We start from the raw sequence: 21,211 nt of genomic DNA, 5'->3' as shown, positions 1-21,211 counted from the left end.
ACTACCAATTCGTTTGGCATGTGATGCATCACCCTACGGTATTGGAGCGGTGCTGTCGCACAAATTCCCAGACAGGTTGGAGAGGCCAGTAGCCTTTCCGTCTCGGTCACTAACCTCAGCCGAGCGCAACTACGCCCAGATTGACAGGGAGGCCCTCAGCCTAGTATGGGGAGTAAAAAAATTCAACCACTATCTGCATGGGCAGAAGTTCACCTTGCTGACTGACCACCAACCACTTGTCTCCATCTTTAATCCTAAGAAGGGCGTTCCAGTGATGACTGCACAGCGGTTACAAAGATGGTCCCTGTTTCTAGGGGCGAATCAATATGAAATAGAATATAAAGGCACGAAACAGCATGGGAACGCTGATGGGCTATCGCGCCTGCCACTGCCTACTGTGGAGGAAGCACCTGCAGTGGACCCGATCGAGATATTTTATTCGTCAATAATTGAACGATTGCCAGTAACAAACGCGGATATAGAGAAGGAGACCCGCAATGATCCGACGCTGTCACGGGTATATGAATTGACGGTGAGGGGATGGCCAACACATGGTGACTCACTGTTGCCAGCATTCTCATCCAGAAGAGAACAGCTGTCAGTATGCCAGGGGACAGTGATGTATGGATCCAGAGTGGTGATTCCACCCAAGTTAAGGGAGAGAGTGCTAAATGAGCTACATGAAGGTCATCTGGGGGGAGTGAAAATGAAAAGCCTTGCTACGGCTTATGTGTGGTGGCTGGGAATCGATCAACAAATCGAAGACCTAACTAAGAGCTGCTTAGGATGCCAGAAGGTCCAAAATGCACCACCACATGCCCCTCTACACCAATGGGAGTGGCCCTCCTCTCCATGGCAACGGGTGCATATTGATTTTGCTGGTCCATTCATGGACTCAATGTTCTTAATAGCAGTGGATGCTCATTCAAAGTGGCCTGAGGTGATAAAAATGTCTTCAACCACTACAGAGAAAACGATTGCAGTCCTACGGACCATATTTGCCAGAAACGGGTTGCCAGAGCAGATTTGCTCTGATAATGGACCACAGTTTGTGTCTGACGAGTTCCAAAAATTCATGAAAAGGAATGGGGTAAGGCATTACACATCTGCCCCGTATCATCCAGCCACAAATGGATTGGCTGAGAGGTTCGTACAAACCTTTAAGAAGGCGATAAAGGCCCTGTGCGACGATGAAATTCCACTACAGCATAAGGTGGACAATTTCTTATTAGCCTACCGAAACGCGACACATGCAGTTACCAACCAGACCCCGGCCATGATGTTCTTTAACCGAAGGTTGAGATCTCGTCTGGACTTGCTCAGACCAAATGTGCGAAGAAATATTGAGGACAAACAATTCCAGCACATCAATGAGAAGCCGACAAGGAGCTTCAATGTAGGGCAACCAGTCTTGGCCCGTGACTATCGAACAGAGAAGTGGCAACCCGGAACGATATGTACAAAGCAGGGGCCATTAATGTACACAGTGGATGTCGGGGAGAACATTGTGAGATGCCACGTCGATCAGATCTTAGCGTCACAGGAACGCGTCAACCCCATGTCTCGAGCATCTACTTCAGACCCAGTAGCAGTGGAACCCGATGAACTACCCGATGAAAAGGGTCAGAATCGCCTCTGCACCAAGAACAAGAACCTCTGGAAAGGCGCTATCCCAAAAGGGTCAGGAAGCCGCCCCAAAGACTGAATCTATAAATGGACTTTTGTTGTTTAATGTACATGTTGAAATGTTAATTGTTATTTGAATATTAGGGGTATTACACTAAAATTCCTCCCCTTTTAGATTAGTATGTGCCTTTAAGTCAGAACTACTTTTACAGCTCCTGTATACTGTAGTACCGGCAGTGACCACACCGGTATATAAGCTTTGCGCATGCCTCTGTACCCCCAGTCTAGAAACTACCCTCCTCCAGTAAAGACCTGTTATTTGTTAATGTACAGCATCCGTGTGATTATTTATCCACTGAACCACAGATCCAACACCATGCCCTATCCAGAAAAAGCCCCATCCATTAAAGAAGTGCAGAGGCTTCAGGGAGATGTCCCTGGAAGATCGGGAACAGTATCTCAAAGAGAACTCTATGTTTCAAGTGCTGCTCTTCCACGAACCATCTCGCTAAGAACTGCAAGGTAGATGCAAAATGCACAGAATGTGAAAGTGATCGGCACATTTCAGCACTCCACCCAGGCCCAGCTCCTTGGAAGTCAGAGTCGCCTCCTCCCGCCTCAGAGCACGGCGGGGAGAGAGAGGGAGCTGCCGGTCCGGAGATTACATCCAGGTGCACCGAGGTGTGTGAAGAAGGAGTGAGCGCAAGAGCATGCTCCAAGATATGCCTCGTTAATGTGTACCCTGTAGGACGTCGCCAGGAATCTGAAAAGATGTATGCCATACTAGATGAACAAAGCAATCGTTCTCCAGCAAGATCCGAGTTCTTCAACATCTTCAAGGTCAAAGGAAGTCCGTCGCCTTACACGCTGAAGACGTGTGCTGGACTTTCAGAGACAGCCGGCAGGAGGGCCTGCGGTTATGTTGTTGAGTCAGCCGACGGGAAGATTAGCCTCCCCCTTCCTACACTCATCGAATGTAATAAAGTCCCCGACAACCGTTCTGAGATTCCCACTCCGAATGCAGCTCATCATCACCGTCATCTGGCGACGCATTGCAGACGAGATCCCACCTCTTGATCCAGATGCAGGCATACTTCTGTTGTTGGGAAGGGACATCCTGAGGGTACATAAGATAAGGAAACAGATCAACGGTCCACATGACGCCCCTTTCGCCCAAAGGCTAGACCTCGGCTGGGTCGTCGTTGGAGACGTGTGCCTCAAGGGCGCTCACAAGCCATCTCAGGTGAGCACACTCAAGACTTCCATCTTGGAGAATGGTCGTCCAAGCTACCTTACCCCATGCAGTAGTCAGATCCGAGTGACAGAGAAGTTCAGTCATACGGCTCAGCCTCAGAAAACCCCAGCGCTGATCTCCACAGACAGCACATAGATGATGCTCACTGGAGAGAACCCGGGTCACTCAGTCTTCTGTCGCACCGCCAACGATCACAAACTTGCTCCATCGATTGACGACATGAGATTCCTCCAGATTATGGACAATGAGGTCTCTCGTGACAGCTCTAACAGCTGGGTTGCACCCTTACCCTTCCAGAACCCCAGACGACGGCTGCCGAACAACAGTGGGTATGCCTATAATCGTCTTAACTCACTCCGTCACACACTAGAGAAGAAGCCGGAGATGAAAGCACACTTCCTAGAGTTTGTCAAGAAAATGCTTGTCAACGATCATGCAGAGATAGCTCCTCCACTCCAGGAAGGCCAAGAGTGTTGGTACCTCCCTTCCTTGGGAGTCTATCACCCCAAAAAGCCGGAACAGATCCGCGTGGTGTTTGACTCCAGTGCACCATATCAGGGAGTCTCTCTCAATGATGTACTCCTCACAGGGCCCGATCTCAACAACAGCCTCTTGGGGGTACTCATGAGATTCAGGAAAGAGCCCGTCGCCATCACTGCTGATATCCAGCACGTTTCATTGCTTTGTGGTGAGAGAAGACCACAGAGACTTCCTCCGCTTCCTGTGGTATCGGGACAACGACCCCAACAGAGACATTTTGGACTACAGACTGCGTGTCCATGTCTTCGGGAATGGCCCGTCCCCTGCTGTCGCCATATACGGACTGAGGAGGGCTGCCAAGGAAGAAGACGACGACTTTGGCAGTGATGTGAGAGGGTTCATTGAACGAGAGTTCTATGTCGAAGACGCACTGAAGTCATTCCCGACCGAAGCAGAGGCCATCAGTACCCTCGGACGAGCTCAGGAACTACTTGCACTATCCAACCTCAGGCTACACAAGATAGCCTCTAACAGACCAGCAGTGATGGAGGCATTCCCCCCTGAAGATCGTGCTAAGGACGTCAAGGATCTAGACCTCTTTACTGATGACCTCCCCCTACAGCGGAGCCTAGGAGTGTCTTGGAACATAGCAACTGACACGTTCACGTTCCAAGTCTTAGATGCCAAGAAACCCTTCACACGTAGAGGAGTGCTCTCTTCAGTCAACAGCCTATATGAACCTCTCGGCTTCTTGGCCCCTGTCACCATACAAGGCAGGCTGCTCCTCAGGGAACTCTCCACACGCGCTGAAGAGTGGAATTCACCTCTCCCTGAAGAGATGGAAGCAGAGTGGGATAGATGGAGAGACTCACTCCAAGACTTACAGGAAATCTGAATACCTCACTCCTATACGTCCTTCTCTCCCTTAAATGCCCAATCCAAAGAGCTTTGTGTCTTTGCAGACGCATCCGCTAAGGCCATTGCAAGTGTGGCTTATCTGAAGGTCACCACTCAAGATGGACAAAGCAAAATCGGCTTCGTCTTTGGTAAGGCCAAGTTGGCACCCCAGCCAGACCTCACCATACCCAGATTGGAACTGTGCGCAGCAGAACGCAACCTACCCCCTCACAGCAGTCTATGGAAGCTGCATCCTATCATCGGCACCGACGGACTGTCTCTGAGGTGGTCCTTCTTTTGTCGCCAGAGGACTCCAGTGACAAGTAGAGTTCGGACTATGTGGAGTCGTTAACGACCCCAGACGGGGAGTGTTCTGGATTTTTACATGCAGATAGCACCCTCTGGTGGTGGTTATTGTGTTAGCAGTGTTTGTATACAGCAGAGGTCAGTTGACCTTTCTTCCTGTTTGACCCGGAAGGAGTTTTCCCAGAAAGAACCTGGCAGAGTGATGAAGGATCTTCCATGAGGAAATCCATTCTCAATCCAATTGCATCTTGTCTCATATGTTAGGCCAGACGCAATATATGTGAGTATCCTTGTTTGTTAACATGATAGCAACTTTGTCAGTGTAGTATTTTGACAATACTTTGTTTATAAAAGTTAATATTTGGTAATTACAGAAGTTAGTCCAAATGTTAGTTAGTTATACAATTAGTCTATTCTACCGTTGTAAATATGTTTATATCTTATGTAATATCTAATGTATAGTACTCAGTTTTATGTACAAAACATACTTTGTCTTTGTTTACAGTTTCACAAATTTGTTCAAGTAAAGCTTCAAAACAGCAAACGGCTTCACGAGGAATTATTTGAATAAGTGTTTAACTTGCTGGATAACTAGATAGGAGCATGTCTAGCGAGGCCAGTACACTCATGCATGCCTTTGTTACCTCTAGACCTGACAATTCCAACGCACTCCTGGCCGGCTTCCCACGTTCTACCCTCCGTAAACCTGAGGTCATCCAAAACTCTGCTGCTCGTGTCATAACTCGCACCAAGTCCCATTCACCCATCACCCCGGTGCTTGTTCACCTACATTGGCTCTGCCAATGCTTCGAATTTAAAATGATCATCCTTGCGTTCAAATGCCTCCATGGCCTCGCCCCTCCCTATCTCTGTAATTTGCTCCAGCTCCACAACCCCCTCCCACCCGAGATATCTGCGCTCTTCCAATTCTGGCCTCTTGTACATTCCCGATTTTAATCGCTCCAGCATTGGTGGCCGTGCCTTCAGCTGCCAAGGCCCTAAGCTCTGGAATTCCCTCCCTAAACCTCTCCACCTCTCTTTCCTCCTTTAAGACGCTCCTTAAAACCTACCTCTTTGACCAAGCTTTTGGTCATCTGTCCATATTTCTCCTTATGTGGCTCGGTGTCAAATTTTTTGCCTTATAATACTCCTGTGAAGCGCCTTGGGACGTTTTACTATGTTGAAGGCGCTATATAAATACAAGTTGTTGTTGTTGTTGTTGTTTAAGCTTTCATAAATTATTATTCACTTAAGTGAATAGAGTCATGTGGGGCAGGCTGCAGACATGGAAAATAACCACATTCAGTGAAGGAGAGAGCCTCTTGAAATTCCCTTCCCCGGTCACCCAGTGACACAGCACAGGCAATCTAAATACCAATATAAATACAAATGCAAATGTTTCATGTAAAATGTTGCTTGTATAACTTGATAAATTAAAAGTAGACATGTCAAGAGAATATATAACTATATATAGTAGCCGGTACTTCATTTCAGTCAAGAGCTAAACCTTACTCCCAGCTTTACTTTACCTCATCTGAACCTGCTGCATACCAACACTCAGTTTGCGCTCTAAATAGCCCCAGCATCTGCAGATGGTTCTCTCCGATCACAGACGTGTTTAGACTGCTGGAACTGTAATATAATGCTGCAGTGCAGGCTGGTGCCAAGCCACAGATACCCAGATGCTAGAGATAGCGACTGATCCCCAACGGCTCAACACTAGCAGTGCGCAGGTTTACGGGGATACACACACGTTACAGCGTGTAACTCCTGCCTCATCCATGTAACCAGCCCGTTGGTGACCAACAAACTGCAGTTATTTACCTCACAGTGGCCATTAAATAATGTGGTTGGTGGGGGCGGGGGGGTGGGTCCATTTTACCCGTTCCCTGTTCACAACAAAATGCGCACTGTGTGCTACGGATTGGAGCCAAGCTGAGCTGGTACGGTTCTCAGCCCGTGTGCATTTCCTTCGTGAACTTGTCACTCTCTTCATGCAAAGCTCTGCACAGGAGCGCTAAATCGTACGATGCAACCCGCAAATAGAACAAAAGAGCCACTTAAGTGAACTGAGTGGTGAAAATCTGCAAAGAGGGGGAGAAGTTGCCATGTTATATTGCTCAGATTTATTGGGGGTGATATCCTGATCAGGCAAGGAGTGCTGATCGCGGGGAGCGCTGGTCAGGGAATCGGCCCAACAATAACAAAGGTGCCAACCGTGGCTCAGTGGTAGCACTCTCGCCCCATAGTCAGAAGGTTGTGAGTTCAAATCCCACTCCAGAGACTTGAGCACAAAATCCAGGCCAACACTCCATTGCAGTACTTGGGGGTGCTGCACTGTCGGAGGTGCCGTCTTTTGTATGAGACGTTAAGCCCAGGCCCCATCTTTCCTCTCAGGTGGATGTAAAAGATTCATGCACTATTTTGAAGAAGAGCAGGGGCGTTCTCCCCGGTGTCCTGGCCAATATTGATCCCTCAACAACACCAAAAAAACAAATGATCATATTGCTGTTTGTTGGGACTTTGCTGTGCACAAATTGGCTGCCGTGTTTCCTACACTACAACAGTGACTGCACCTCAAAAAGTACTTAACCAGCTGTAAAGTGCTTTGGGACATCCTGAGACTGTGAATGGCACTATAGAAATGCAAGTGTTTCTTTTCTGTAGAACATCACTACACAAATAACTTAAACTTCCCTGGTTACCAGAGAGAAGTGTTCATGCTGTTTGCGCTGTGAGATTGCACTGAGCACATCTTTTATTTGCTGATTTATATTTCCTTAAGAAGATGAGTATTTAACAGGCCTTCTAGTGAGTCAAAGGGGAGAACAAGTATCAGCGTGCATGACAATCGCAAGAGTGCCCGCACCTCTGCTCTGATCGGAGAGAGAGCATCAGACACTTTATGAAGGCCCAGCCCACACGCAGGCTGCCAGGCTAAAGCACAACAGAACAGTCTAACCACAACATCTTCTGTTAGGATGGAATTCAGTGACCCTGAGCTCCCAGCACAGAGCCTTACACGATAGGAGCACAGGACAGAGAACTGGCACTGTAAGATGATGCTGCAGCACGAACTCTGATCCCCAACGCCCATCGAACAAGGCTCCAAATATCTGAACTTTAGTCACAAGTTTTTAATGACAACTACCTCAGTGTAACAAGATCACAAGCACCAATAATGTATGAATCGCACTCTCCACACAATCTGCTAACTGGATAGTTGAACTCATGTAAGTGAGTCACTTAGGTTTACATTTTTTGTTCATTTGGAAAAATATTTACTTATTTGTTACTTGTAACCACTTTCTTCCCTCTTGTTAGTTGAATCACTGAGGTGCTTATTCCAGTTAATTGAATTATTGAGGTGCTAACTCCTCTTTAATTAATTATTGAGGTGCTAACTCCTCTTTAATGAATTATTGAGGTGCTTATTCCAGTTAATTGAATTTTTTAGTTGCTCACTCCTATTAAGCTGATACCTTCTAACACAGATTCCATGTTTCACCACATCACATGGTCACCGGCACATGACTCACTTCATTAACCTATCAACGATGACCTGTGAAAAGCAACGACTGTACGAAATACTTGCCATCACAGTTCAAAGTAACCCTGAAACAGAACATTCCTAATAGTATTTGGCTGTAAATTCCTGCAAAGTGATCTCAATGGGGTCAGGTGCAAGTTATTCACTCAACGGGAACTGGTGCAGTATTGTGAAAAACACTCTGCACCCCAGCCCAACATGCATGAGGAACAGCTGCCAACACTTACCGGAAGCTGCATCAGCTTCTTGTAGTAGCGCTCCACTCGGCCAAAGACCTCCTGGCAATAGCGGTGAAGTTCCTCCAGCTCTTCTTCGATTATTGCAGCGTCCATGGGCTCGCTCTTCTCTATAAGTTGCTCTCCGTGAATGAAGATCTGGTCAATTTTACTCGTGTTGAGGGATATTTCCTGCTGGAAGGCCTGTGGATGGAAACAGGTCAGTGAATGGAGACAGGCCAGTCAATGTCCGGAGACAGAAGCAGCCACAGTGAAGGATGAGGAGCTACGCAGACCAACTATGCTGTCCTGGTTTATTTCTTGAAGAGTGAGCCAAATTTGAAATTCAGAGGTGATTTTTAGAGATACTCGGTTCTAGCCTGACCTGTCCTTTTAAACAATAAGACAGCTTCCCTATACAGAGCTGTCTCCATGTGCCGTGTCCCAGAACATGGAAGGGCCCCATCATCCCAACACTGGGGGCAGAGCCTTCAGCTCTAATGCCCAGATCTCCCTCCCTATATCTCTCCTTCTTTCAAAACATTCTCAAAATCCACATTTTCTTTAACTCTATCTGTGAACCGTCCTGGGGCAACAGCAAGTGCAGCCCTGGGTGGAGACTAAGCACGGAGACCGAGGAGTTAAAGAGCAGGGAGAGAGAGCGGCCCAGACACACCAGCGGCAGCAGCGAGAGCGGCCCTGGGTGGAGACTGAGCGCGGAGACCGAGGAGGCCGAGGAGTTAAGGAGCGGGGAGAGAGTGGCCCAGACTCACCGGCGGCAGCAGCCCTGGGTGGAGACTGAGCGCGGAGACCGAGGAGTTAAGGAGCGGGGAGAGAGAGAGAGCGGCCCAGACACACCAGTGGCAGCAGCAAGAGCGGCCCTGGGTGGAGACTGAGCACAGAGACCGAGGAGTTAAGGAGCGGGGAGAGAGAGAGCGGCCCAGACACACCAGCGGCAGCAGCCCTGGGTGGAGACTGAGCGTGGAGACCGAGGACACCGAGGAGTTAAGGAGCGGGGAGAGAGAGAGAGCGGCCCAGACACACCAGTGGCAGCAGCAAGAGCGGCCCTGGGTGGAGACTGAGCACAGAGACCGAGGAGTTAAGGAGCGGGGAGAGAGAGAGCGGCCCAGACACACCAGCGGCAGCAGCCCTGGGTGGAGACTGAGCGTGGAGACCGAGGACACCGAGGAGTTAAGGAGCGGGGAGAGAGAGAGAGCGGCCCAGACACACCAGCGGCAGCAGCGAGAGTGGCCCTGGGTGGAGACTGAGCGTGGAGACCGAGGAGTTAAGGAGCGGGGAGAGAGAGAGTGGCCCAGACACACCAGTGGCAGCAGCGAGAGTGGCCCTGGGTGGAGACTGAGCGCGGAGACCGAGGAGTTAAGGAGCGGGGAGAGAGAGAGCGGCCCAGACACACCAACGGCAGCAGCGAGAGTGGCCCTGGGTGGAGACTGAGCACGGACACCGAGGAGTTAAGCAGCGGGGAGAGAGAGAGTGGCCCAGACACACCAGCGGCAGCAGCCCTGGGTGGAGACTGAGCGCAGAGACCGAGGACACCGAGGAGTTAAGGAGCGGGGAGAGAGAGAGTGGCCCAGATTCACCGGCAGCAGCAGCGAAAGCGGCCCTGGGTGGAGACTGAGCGCGGAGACCGAGGAGTTAAGGAGGGGGGAAGAGAGCGAGCGGCCCAGACACACCAGCGGCAGCAGCGAGAGTGGCCCTGGGTGGAGACTGAGCGCGGAGACCGAGGAGTTAAGGAGCGGGGAGAGAGTGGCCCAGACACACCAGCGGCAGCAGCGAGAAGTAAAAAGTAATCGAAGTGTGACGTCACCAGAAAGCAGGTAAGTGATTGGTTGGTGAGTATTTCTCTCTTTCTCGCTTTTTTCCAAACGTAATTTTTGTGGTTTAAAGTTTCTAGGGTCTCTGTTGTGTAGCGGGGAGTGGTAGTAAACAAGGGCCCATGAGTATATCATTTAATTGTAGTGTAATTAGTGGTATTGATTTGATTTAATTAAATTTGAATTAATTAAAGGGTAGGTCATGGCAGCAGAGCTCGGCCCCGTGGCTTGCTCTTCCTGCACGATGTCGAAAATCAGGGACACTTCCTGTGTCCCTGACGACCATGTGTGCAGGAAGTGTATCCAGCTGCAACTACTGACAGACCGCATTGCGGCGCTGGAGCTGCGAATGGATACATACTGGACCATTCGCGATGCTGAGGACATCGTGGATAGCACATTTAGGGAGTTGGTTACACCGCAGGTAAAGGCTGCACAAGCAGGAAGGGAATGCGTGACCGCCAGACAGAGTAGTAGGCGCAGGCAGGTAGTGCAGGGGTCCCCGTGGCCATCCCCCTTTCAAACAGATATACCACTTTGGATATTGTTGAGGGAGATGGCTTATCGGGGGAAGGCAGCAGCAGCCAACTTCCATGGGTGGTCTTGCTGCACAGGACAGGAGGAAAAAGAGCGGGAGAGCTATAGTGATAGGTGATTCTATTGTAAGGGGAATAGATAGGCGTTACTGCGGCCGCAAACGAGACTCCAGGATGGTATGTTGCCTCCCTGGTGCAAGGGTCAAGGATGTCTTGGGGCGGCTGCAGGGCATTCAGGAGGGGGAGGGTGAACAGCCAGTTGCCGTGGTGTATATAGGTACCAACAATATAGGTAAAAAATGGGATGAGGTCCAAAAAGCTGAATATAGGGAGTTAGGAGGTAAATTTAAAAATAGGACCTCAAAGGTAGTCATCTCAGGATTGCTACCAGTACCACGTGCTAGTCAAAGTAGAAATAGAAGGATATTTCAGATGAATACGTGGCTAGAGGAATGGTGCAAGGGGGAGGGATTCAAATTCCTGGGACATTGGAACCGGTTCTGGGGGAGGTGGGACCAGTACAAACTGGACGGTTTGCATCTGGGCGGGACTGGAACCAATGTCCTAGGGGGCGTGTTTGCTAGTGTTGGGGAGGGTTTAAACTAAAATGGCAGGGGGTTGGGAACCTGTGCAAGGAGACAGAGGAAAGGGAAGCAAGGATAGAAACAAAAGACAGGAAAGAGAAAAGCAAAAGTGGAAGGCAGAGAAATCAAGGGTGTAAATCAAACAGGGCCACAGTAAATAAGAATTCTAAAAGGACTAAGTGTTAAAAAATCAAGCCTGAAGGCTTTGTGTCTTAATGCGAGGAGCATTCGTAATAGGGTGGATGAATTAGCTGCGCAAATAGATGTAAACAGATATGATACAATTGGGATTACGGAGACATGGCTCCAGGGTGACCAAGACTGGGAATTCAACATCCAGGGGTATTCAATATTCAGGAAGGACAGGAAAAAAGGAAAAGGAGGTGGGGTAGCATTGCTGGTTAAAGAGGAGATTTACAGAATAGTAAGGAAGGATATTAGCTCTGATGATGTGGAATCTGTATGGGCAGAGCTGAGAAATACCAAGGGGCAGAAAACGTTAGTGGGAGTTGTATACAGACCCCCAAACAGTAATGCTGAGGTTGGGGATGGCATTAAACGGGAAATTAGAGATGCGTGCAATAAGGGCACAGCAGTTATAATGGATGACTTTAATCTACATATAGATTGGGCTAACCAAATTAGTAACAATACTGTGAAGGAGGAATTCCTAGAGTGTATACGGGATGGTTTCCTGGACCAATATGTCGAGGAACCAACTAGAGATCAGGCCATCTTAGACTGGGTATTATGTAATGAGAAAGGATTAATTAGCAATCTTGTTGTGCGAGGCCCCTTGGGGAGGAGCGATCATAATATGATAGAATTCTTCATTAAAATGGAGAGTGAAGTAGTTGACTCAGAGACTAGGGTCCTGAATTTAAATAAAGGAAACTACGATGGTTTGAGGCATGAGTTGGCTAGGATGGATTGGGGAACGTTACTTAAAGGGTTGACGGTGGATAGGCAACGGCAAACATTTAAAGATTGCATGGATGAACTACAGAATTTGTTCATCCCTGTTTGGCATAAAAATAAAACAAAAAAGGTGACTCAACCGCGGCTAACAAGGGAAATTAGGGATAGCATAAGATCCAAGGAGAGGACATATAACTTGGCCAGAAAAAGCAGCAAACCTGAGGATTGGGAGCAGTTTAGGATTCAGCAAAGGAGGACAAAGGGATTAATTAAGAGGGGGAAAATAGATTATGAGAGTAAGCTTGCAGGGAACATAAAAACTGACTGTAAAAGCTTCTATAGATATGTGAAGAGAAAAAGATTGGTGAAGTCAAGCGTAGGTCCCTTGCAGTCAGAATCAGGGGAATTTATAAAGGGGAACAAAGAAATGGCAGACCAATTAAATACATACTTTGGTTCTGTCTTCACAAAGGAGGACACAAATAATCTCCCAGAGATGTCAGGGAACATAGGGTCTAATGAGAGGGAGGAATTGAATGAAATCAGTATTTGTAGAGACATGGTGTTAGGAAAATTGACGGGATTGAAGGCCGATAAATCCCCAGGGCCTGATAAGCTACATGCTAGGGTACTTAAGGAAGTGGCCCTAGAAATAATAGATGCATTGCTGGTCATCTTCCAAAATTCTATAGACTCTGGAACAGTTCCCATGGATTGGAGGATAGCTAATGTAACCCCACTATTTAAAAAGAGTGGTAAAGAGAAAATGGGGAATTATAGACCGGTAAGCCTGACATCGGTAGTGGGGGAAATGCTGGAGTCCATTATAAAAGATGTAATAGCAGAGCACTTGGAAAACAGTGACAGGATCGGACAAAGTCAACATGGATTTACAAAAGGTAAATCATGCTTGACTAATCTACTGGAATTTTTTGAGGATGTAACTGGTAGAATAGATAAGGGAGAACCAGTGGATGTGGTGTATTTGGACTTTCAGAAGGCTTTCGATAAGGTCCCGCATAAGAGGTTAGCGTGTAAAGTTAAAGCACATGGGATTGGGGATAAGGTACTGTCTTGGATAGAGAACTGGTTGACAGACAGGAAGCAAAGAGTTGGAATAAATGGGTCTTTTTCCGAGTGGAAGGCAGTGACTAGTGGGGTACCGCAGGGATCGGTGCTAGGACCCCACTTATTCACAATATTAATGATCTAGACGAGGGAACTAGATGTAATATCTCCAAGTTTGCAGATGACACAAAGCTGAGTGGGCGTGTGTGCTGTGAGGAGGATGCAGAGAAACTCCAGTACGATTTGGACAGGTTGGGTGATTGAGCAGATGCATGGCAAATGTAGTATAATGTGGATAAATGTGAGGTTATCCACTTCGGTGGCAAAAACAGGAAGACAGATTATTATCTGAACAGCAATAGATTGGGAAAAGGGGAAGTGCAACGAGACCTGGGTGTCCTTGTGCACCAGTCGCTGAAGGTAAGCATGCAGGTGCAGCAGGCGGTTAAGAAGGCAAATGGTATGTTGGCCTTCATATCGAGAGGATTTGAGTACAGGAGCAAGGATGTCTTGCTGCAGTTGTGCAGGGCCTTGGTGAGACCACACCTTGAGTATTGTGTGCAGTTTTGGTCGCCTTATCTGAGGAAGGATGTTCTTGCCATGGAGGGAGTGCAGCGAAGATTCACCAGGCTGATACCTGGGATGGCAGGAATGCTGTATGAGGAGAGATTGGGTCGATTGGGCTTGTACTCGCTGGAGTTTAGAAGAATGAGAGGGGATCTCATTGAAACTTATAAAATTCTAACAGGACTAGACAGACTAGATGCAGGAAGGATGTTCCCGATGGTCGGGGAGTCCAGAACCAGGGGTCACAGTCTAAGGATAAGGGGTAAGCCATTTAGGACGGAGATGAGGAGGAATTTCTTCACCCAGAGAGTGGTGAACCTGTGGAATTCTCTGCCACACAGGGCAGTTGAGGCCAATTCATTAAATATATTCAAGAAGGAGTTGGATATATTTCTTGAGGCTAAAGGGATTAAGGGATATGTGGAGAAATCAGGGACAGGGTACTGAATTTGGATGATCAGCCATGATCTTATTAAATGGCGGAGCGGGCTCGAGGGGCCGAATGGCCTACTCCTGCTCCTATCTTCTACGTTTCTATGTTTCTATTACATTAAACACTTTACTCTCCTGGTGGGCTAGTGATGTCTATATGTAACTTTTTTTTAAATTCATTCTCGGAATGTGGCCAAGGCCGGCATTTATTGTCCATCCCTAGTTGCCCTGGGAAGATGGTGGGCCTTCTCCTTGAGTGCGTTGATACAACTGATTGGCTTGCTAGACTACTTCAGAGGGCAGTTAAGAGTCAATCACGTTGGTGTGGGACTGGAGTCTTTAATAGGCCAGAATGGGTAAGGACGGCAGGTTCCGTTCCCTAAAGGACATGAGTGAATCAGTTGGGTTTTTACCACAATCTGATCCCTCGTGTGAGCAAGGCAGACTCTGGCTTAACACACATCCTCCAGCAGTTGGTTTAGAAAATGTATACCATACCCAAGACCGGGTCTCTTCTCTATGTTTCACAACCTAGGCCAAAGTTCCCATTCAGTCAGAGTTTCAAGTGATTTATTTAACTGTCCTGTACTTGGGTCTTTGTCAAAAAATAGTTTGGCAAAGCTGTTTTGTCCTCTTGCCAAAAAGTAGGCCATGGTGACCCAATTAATATCAAAACACATCACCATAAAATGCCACTGATTATTGGCACATCATCATAATGAAAGGAAGACATTCCTGATCAGTTATCCCTCTCCCTGGTAATCAAGGCAACGCCTCTGAGTTTTGGAAGGGTGTTAAAATTCAGGGACAGGAGAAAAAACAAAATATATACCAAAAAAAACAGAAATAAGGAAAGATCAAATCCAACTACAATAAATTATGTTTAGATACTTAGCATGAAACTGAGACAAGGATTAAGACTTTTGAATATGGCATTGAATTCAGACCCCCTCAATATATTTTTAGATGGCACAAAGGTTTTGGGAAAGGGCAAACGCAGCTTTGTAAATCTCTGTGATTTAACATTTTAAAATCACTCAGAGCTGATCGAGGAGATCAATTCTGTCACTATCACCGTACTCCAATAAGAAAAGGCAAACAGAGCCAGCTGCTTAATATTCAGGCATTAAGGGGATGAAGTCAATGGAAAAGAAATTTGAGCGAAGTGTCAACGGGCTGCCGTCGCTACTGCCCAGGCTGAATGTCACCCCCAAAGAGTCTAGATGTTTGACTTACTTTTAGTTGTTTGATTTTGGCTTGTACGTCACATTCAGAGAAGTGCTCAATGTTCGTCAGCTGCAGGTCCATCTCGGTCAGCCACACCAATATACTCTCACGCGCAGTTTCAAACTCCTCTCGCTGACCGATAAAGTGCTGTTCAAACAAGACAAAAAACCTACTGTAAATCCATCCATGCTCATGTGAAGCTCACTTCCAGAAAACAGGCACTTTAACTTCTTCCAAACAAGAGACAATTCTTTGTGGAACAGATTGTGTTTAACAGTATCTGTGATACAAGTCAGGAAACAATAGTACTTCACCCTTTGCCTCTCTCCCTTTTCCACCTGGAACCTTTACAGGCTTTACCATACAAACCCAACTCCCCCCTCACCTTCATGTCTGTTGCTTTTAGATCAGAACTAATTGGTACTCCAAAAAGTAGCATGGAATCCCTACAGATTCCTTCGCAATGCAGTCTTTCTTTTACATAGAATGTACAGCACAAAAACAGGCCATTCGGCCCAACTGGTCTGTGCCGGTGTTTATGCTCCACACGAGCTTCCTCTCACCCTATTATCATATCCTTCTATTCCTTTGTCCCTCATGTACTTATCTAGCTTCCCCTTAAATGCATCTATACTATTCGCCTCAACCACACCATGTGGTAGCAGCAATCTGCGAGAATGAGCCAGTGCTCGGGTTATCCTGGTTAGGTAGTTTCATTGCCAGGTGATAGAGGTTAAGGGGGAAAAATGCAGTTGTTTGCACCTCCCATTAACACCTAAAGAGGGCGCTAATGGGGCACAAAGCAACTAGCGTCCGGGCGCGGCGATGTTTGCACCGCTCACGAAATTAACTAGACATTTTGCGGCGGCGCTAAACACTACCACCACAATCTCCTGCGCCGACAAATCGTGACGTCAGTCGAGTGCGCAACGCCCCGGACTGAATATTGAGTGGCACCTCTGCCTTACCGCCTGCCGCTAGCAACGACAGGTTGAGGGGAGTGTTTTGCAGTCAGAAAGGGACTGGGGGAGCGCTATTTAAAGGCGACTGCTTCCTGCCTTTTTTTGTTGGTGACATTTTTGCACCATGCATTCTGAGAGAGAGAGAGAGAGAGACTTCTGCAGAGATGCAACGCTGTGTGAAAGAGTTTTGGGTACTGAGCAGCACTTTGCAGGTTGATTTTGATTTGGCCTTCCTTGCTTCACCAGCGCTCTGAGGTAGCGCCTCGCTCCTCGGCCTTTGCGCCTTAAGACAGGTGTGAAGCGCCCGATTTAGCGCTCCAATCACCTCCAGGAGCGATAAAAGCCAAGTTTGCCGTCGGAGCCAATAATTAGCAGCAGGCGCTAAACTTTGCGCACAGCCGATAATGGCGGCCCAAACGGGGCGATACTGAATTTTTCCCCCTAATTGTTTTAATCACCTTAGTGATTACTAACACATCCACGTGTCTAGAAAAACAAACAAGACTTGACTCAATTCTTTCTGATATACTTCAAGCAAAACATGAAGAATAAATAACATATTTATATAACTACAGAAACCATTTTGAGGGTGACACCTTTCTTAAGCAAAAAACACCATGAGAGGTCACATAGACTATGAAAAATTACAGCATTTTATGTCACAGCTACTTCCCCCTTGCTTTCAAAATACTGCAAGATTTTTCTCTTCGATTTGTATTAGCACGCCCCTCAACCTCTGTCCCCCCTTCAACAACAACAAGTATTTATATAGCGCCTTTAACGTAGTAAAACGTCCCAAGGTGCTTCACAGGAGTATTATAAGACAAAACATTTGACACTGAGCCACATAAGGAGAAATGAGGGCAGGTGACCAAAAGCTTGGTCAAAGAGGTAGGTTTTAAGGAGCGTCTTAAAGGAGGAAAGAGAGGTAGCGAGGCGGAGAGGTTTAGGCAGGGAAATCCAGAGCTTAGGGCCTCGGCAACAGAAGGCATGGCCACCAATGGTGGAGTGATTATAATCAGGGATGCTCAAGAGGGCAGAATTAGAGGAGCGCAAATATCTTGGGGGTTGTGGAGCTGGAGGAGATTACAGAGATAGGGAGGAGCGAGGCCATGGAGGGATTTGAAAACAAGGATGAGAATTTTGAAATCAAGGCGTTGCTTAACCAGGAGCCAATGTAGGTCAGCGAGCACAGGGGCGCTGGGTGAACAGGACTTGGTGCGAGTTAGGACACTGCAGCCGAGTTTGGATGATCTCAAGTTTACGTAGGGTAGAACATGGGAGGCCAGCCAGGAGTGCGTTGGAATAGTCAAGTCTAGAGGTAACAAAGGCATGGATGAGGGTTTCAGCAGAGGATGAGCTGAGACAAGGGTGGAGACGGGTGATGTTACAGAGGTGGAAATAGGCAACCTTAGTTATGCCGCGGATATGTGCTCGGAAGCACATTTCGGGGTCAAATATGACAATGTAGGAATCGTCGAATTCCTAACACAGAACTGAGGTCGACTCAGGAGATCAAACAGGTCTTTAATGTAAGACTAAACGAGTTCAAACAGTTTGTTGAGATCGATACAGGAGAACCACGAAAACAGGTCTTAACAGGATGGAGATTCCACGAGGACTGCTTGGGCAGTTACGTGGTTTGCGACGTGACGTCATCGCGTTTGCCCGCGTTTTCCCGTGCTCTTAAAGGGGCCAGGCCCCGTACATACAAACACTATATACAAACAAAGTAATGTCTAACACAATGGTACCGGCTTAGGCTGGTGTTAGAACATCGTTAAAGGGAATTATGTACAGTTGCCCAGAGTCATTCAGTGGCTCTGCCACATGCGCCCCCCCAGAATTCGCTTTAACGGACAAAGTCAAACGGTGAGGGGGTCTGATGAGCCTGTCGGACCGACTCCTGTACTCCTGAGGCGGAGGCTGTTGGGCGGCTGGCGGTTGCACTTGGTCTGCTGTAACGGCGATGGGAGCTGTGGTAAACCACTGTTATACCTGCCTGTATGAGTGTTTGTATTCCACTGTGTACATGTCTGTACATGCCTCGGCTGACTCCTCCCACGAGTCCAGGTATAAAGGTGACTGCTCCACAGTCCCTCTGTATTCTGGACTGGTCGACCACTCGAGGCACACCTTCATTCTCTCGTTAATAAAAGCCTGTTAGTTACTCGCTTAACCTCAGTCTTTTGAGTAATTGATAGCGCATCAATTTTATTAAAAAGATTTTTTTATAATGGAGAAGATCCTCACACCAGCATGCCTGGACTTAGACCATCGGGAGGCGGACGCATCCACCAAGTTTGCTCACTAGCTTAGGTGTTTTGAAAAATTCCTGATCGCCTCCGCCGCAACGGTCAAATCGGATGAGGACAAACTGGATGTCCTGACTTCCAAAGTGAACCACCGAGCGTACTCGGTCATCCAGGACGCGACCTCGTACACGGCTGCTCTCAAGCTCCTCAAGGACCAGTACACGCGCCCAGTGAACGAGGTGTACGCCAGGCACCTCCTGGGGAGTCGTAAACAACAACCTGGGGAATCGACCGAGGAATACCTTCAGGCACTGTCTGTGCTTGGCCGGGCCTGTGGTTGTAAGGATGTAAAGGCCGCCGTGTACACAGAGGAACTTATCCGGGACGCTTTTGTAGCGGGCCACAGGTCCAATTACACCCGACAGCGACTGTTAGTGCGAGGTCGAGGTCACTCTGCTCCATCATTGGACGCAGCCTACCGGGGCATGGATGCCTACTCCTCTGCACCGTGGACGCCGCGGGGAACGACAGCCTGGGACACGGTAGGACCGTCTCATAGCGCCGTGCCACCCCAGCCACATCCCAGCAACGGCCCAACTACCGCAGCAGTGTCCCAAGGCCAGAAATGCTACTTCTGTGGCCAGGCCAAACACCCCAGAGCGCGCTGCCCAGCGAAAAATGCGATCTGCTCGGGCTGCGGGAAGAAGGGACATTACGCCAGCGTCTGCAGGGCCAAAGCCACCCCGAACCCCAGCAGCGCCGCATGTGGGCCGTGCAGGTCGCCATCTTGGGCCTCCCCAGCCATGTGCGAACCACCGGAACAGCAGCCATTTTGGACGCCTCCAGCCACATGGGGATCATGGACGCCGCCATCTTGGACGCCAGCCGGGACGCAGCAGGCTCCCAACACCGCCTCATCTGATACCCGCAGCGACACACCGACCCCTACGCTGGCCTCCGTTACGCTGGACCAAGCGAGACCGCACCAACTGGCCCGGTCCACAATGGACATTAAGGTAAATGGTCACGAAACAACCTGCCTTTTTGACTCTGGGAGCACGGAGAGCTTCATCCACCCCGACACGGTGCGGCGTTGCTCTCTCCCAGTCCTGCCTGCGCACCAGTGGATTTCTATGGCCTCCGAGTCCCAGTCGGCGGACATTGGCGGCTACTGCGTGGTGACACTCTTAGTAGACGGGACTGTGTACGATAATTTTAAACTTCTGGTCCTGCCCCACCTCTGCGCTGCCGTTCTACTGGGGTTAGATTTTCAGTGCCACCTTAAAAGTGTTACGATGGCGTACGGTGGACCCCTGCCCCCACTCACAGTCCGCAGCCAGCAGCTTCCAAATTGCCCGCCGCGCACCAGGTGCAACCTCTCCACACTCAGAGTCACCCCCCCCCCCCCACTGTTTGCTAACCTCACCCCCGACTGTAAGCCCATCGCCACAAAGAGCAGGCGATACAGTGCCGGGGACAGGGTTTTCATTAAAACCGAAGTGGAGCGGCTCCTGAAGGAGGGGATTATTGAGGGCAGCACCAGCCCCTGGCGAGCCCAGGTTGTGGTCGTTAAGACCGGCGAGAAGCAGCGCCTGGTCATCGACTACAGCCAGACAATAAATCGCTACACCCTGCTGGACGCTTACCCACTCCCCCGCATAGCTGATATGGTCAACCAGATCGCGCAGTACGGCGTCTTCTCGACCATTGACCTGAAATCAGCGTACCACCAGCTCCCTATCCGCCCTGAGGACCGCCAGTATACTGCCTTCGAGGCAAACGGCCGCCTCTATCACTTCCTTAGGGTTCCCTTTGGCGTCACCAACGGGGTCTCCGTCTTCCAAAGGGAGATGGACCGGATGGTCGATCAAAATGCGTTGCAGGCCACTTTCCCATATCTGGACAATGTGACCATCTGCGGCCATGACTTGCAGGACCATGACGCAAACCTCGAAAAATTCCTCTGCACCGCCCAACTCCTGAACCTGACGTATAACAAGGAGAAGTGCATATTCCGCACAACCCGCCTCGCCATCCTTGGCTGTGTTGTGGAACACGGAGTCATCGGTCCCGACCCCGACCGGATGCATCCCCTTATGGAACTCCCACTGCCCCACTGCCTCAAGGCCCTGAAGAGGTGCCTAGGGTTTTTCTCCTATTACGCCCAGTGGGTCCCCTACTATGCGGACAAGGCCCGTCCGCTGATCAAGTCCACCTCTTTTCCCTCGACGGCAGAGGCCCGCTTAGCCTTCCACCGTATCAAGGAAGACATTGCCAAAGCCACCATGCACGCAGTGGACGAATCCATCCCCTTCCAGGTGGAAAGCGACGCGTCAGACTTTGCCCTGGCCGCTACCCTTAATCAGGCGGGGAGACCCGTGGCCTTCTTTTCACGAACCCTCCAGGGCCCGGAGACCAGACACTCCGCTGTTGAGAAGGAGGCCCAGGCTATTGTGGAGGCTGTGCGTCATTGGAGGCACTACCTGGCCGGAAAACGATTT

The 21,211-nt window shown here is 48.9% G+C and overlaps 1 protein-coding gene across 14 annotated transcripts in view; it reads right to left on the bottom strand.

Moving 5' to 3' along the window:
• Positions 1 to 21,211, bottom strand: part of syne1b (spectrin repeat containing, nuclear envelope 1b) — an 834,787-nt gene that overhangs the window by 64,316 nt on the left and 749,260 nt on the right. For all 14 annotated transcript variants that reach the window (XM_085981815.1, XM_085981811.1, XM_085981814.1 and 11 more), the window contains 2 exons: positions 15,503 to 15,640; positions 8,342 to 8,533 (listed from right to left, as the gene is read on the bottom strand). In XM_085981815.1, coding sequence (XP_085837941.1) covers positions 8,342 to 8,533; positions 15,503 to 15,640 — 330 coding nt within the window. The remainder of the gene's footprint in view (positions 1 to 8,341; positions 8,534 to 15,502; positions 15,641 to 21,211) is intronic.

This window comes from Somniosus microcephalus, chromosome 3 (assembly GCF_052327205.1).
Source record: "Somniosus microcephalus isolate GS21.2 chromosome 3, FLI_Smic_1.0, whole genome shotgun sequence".
Lineage (NCBI taxonomy): Eukaryota > Metazoa > Chordata > Chondrichthyes > Squaliformes > Somniosidae > Somniosus > Somniosus microcephalus.
This window is presented reverse-complemented; position numbering and strand designations above follow the sequence as displayed.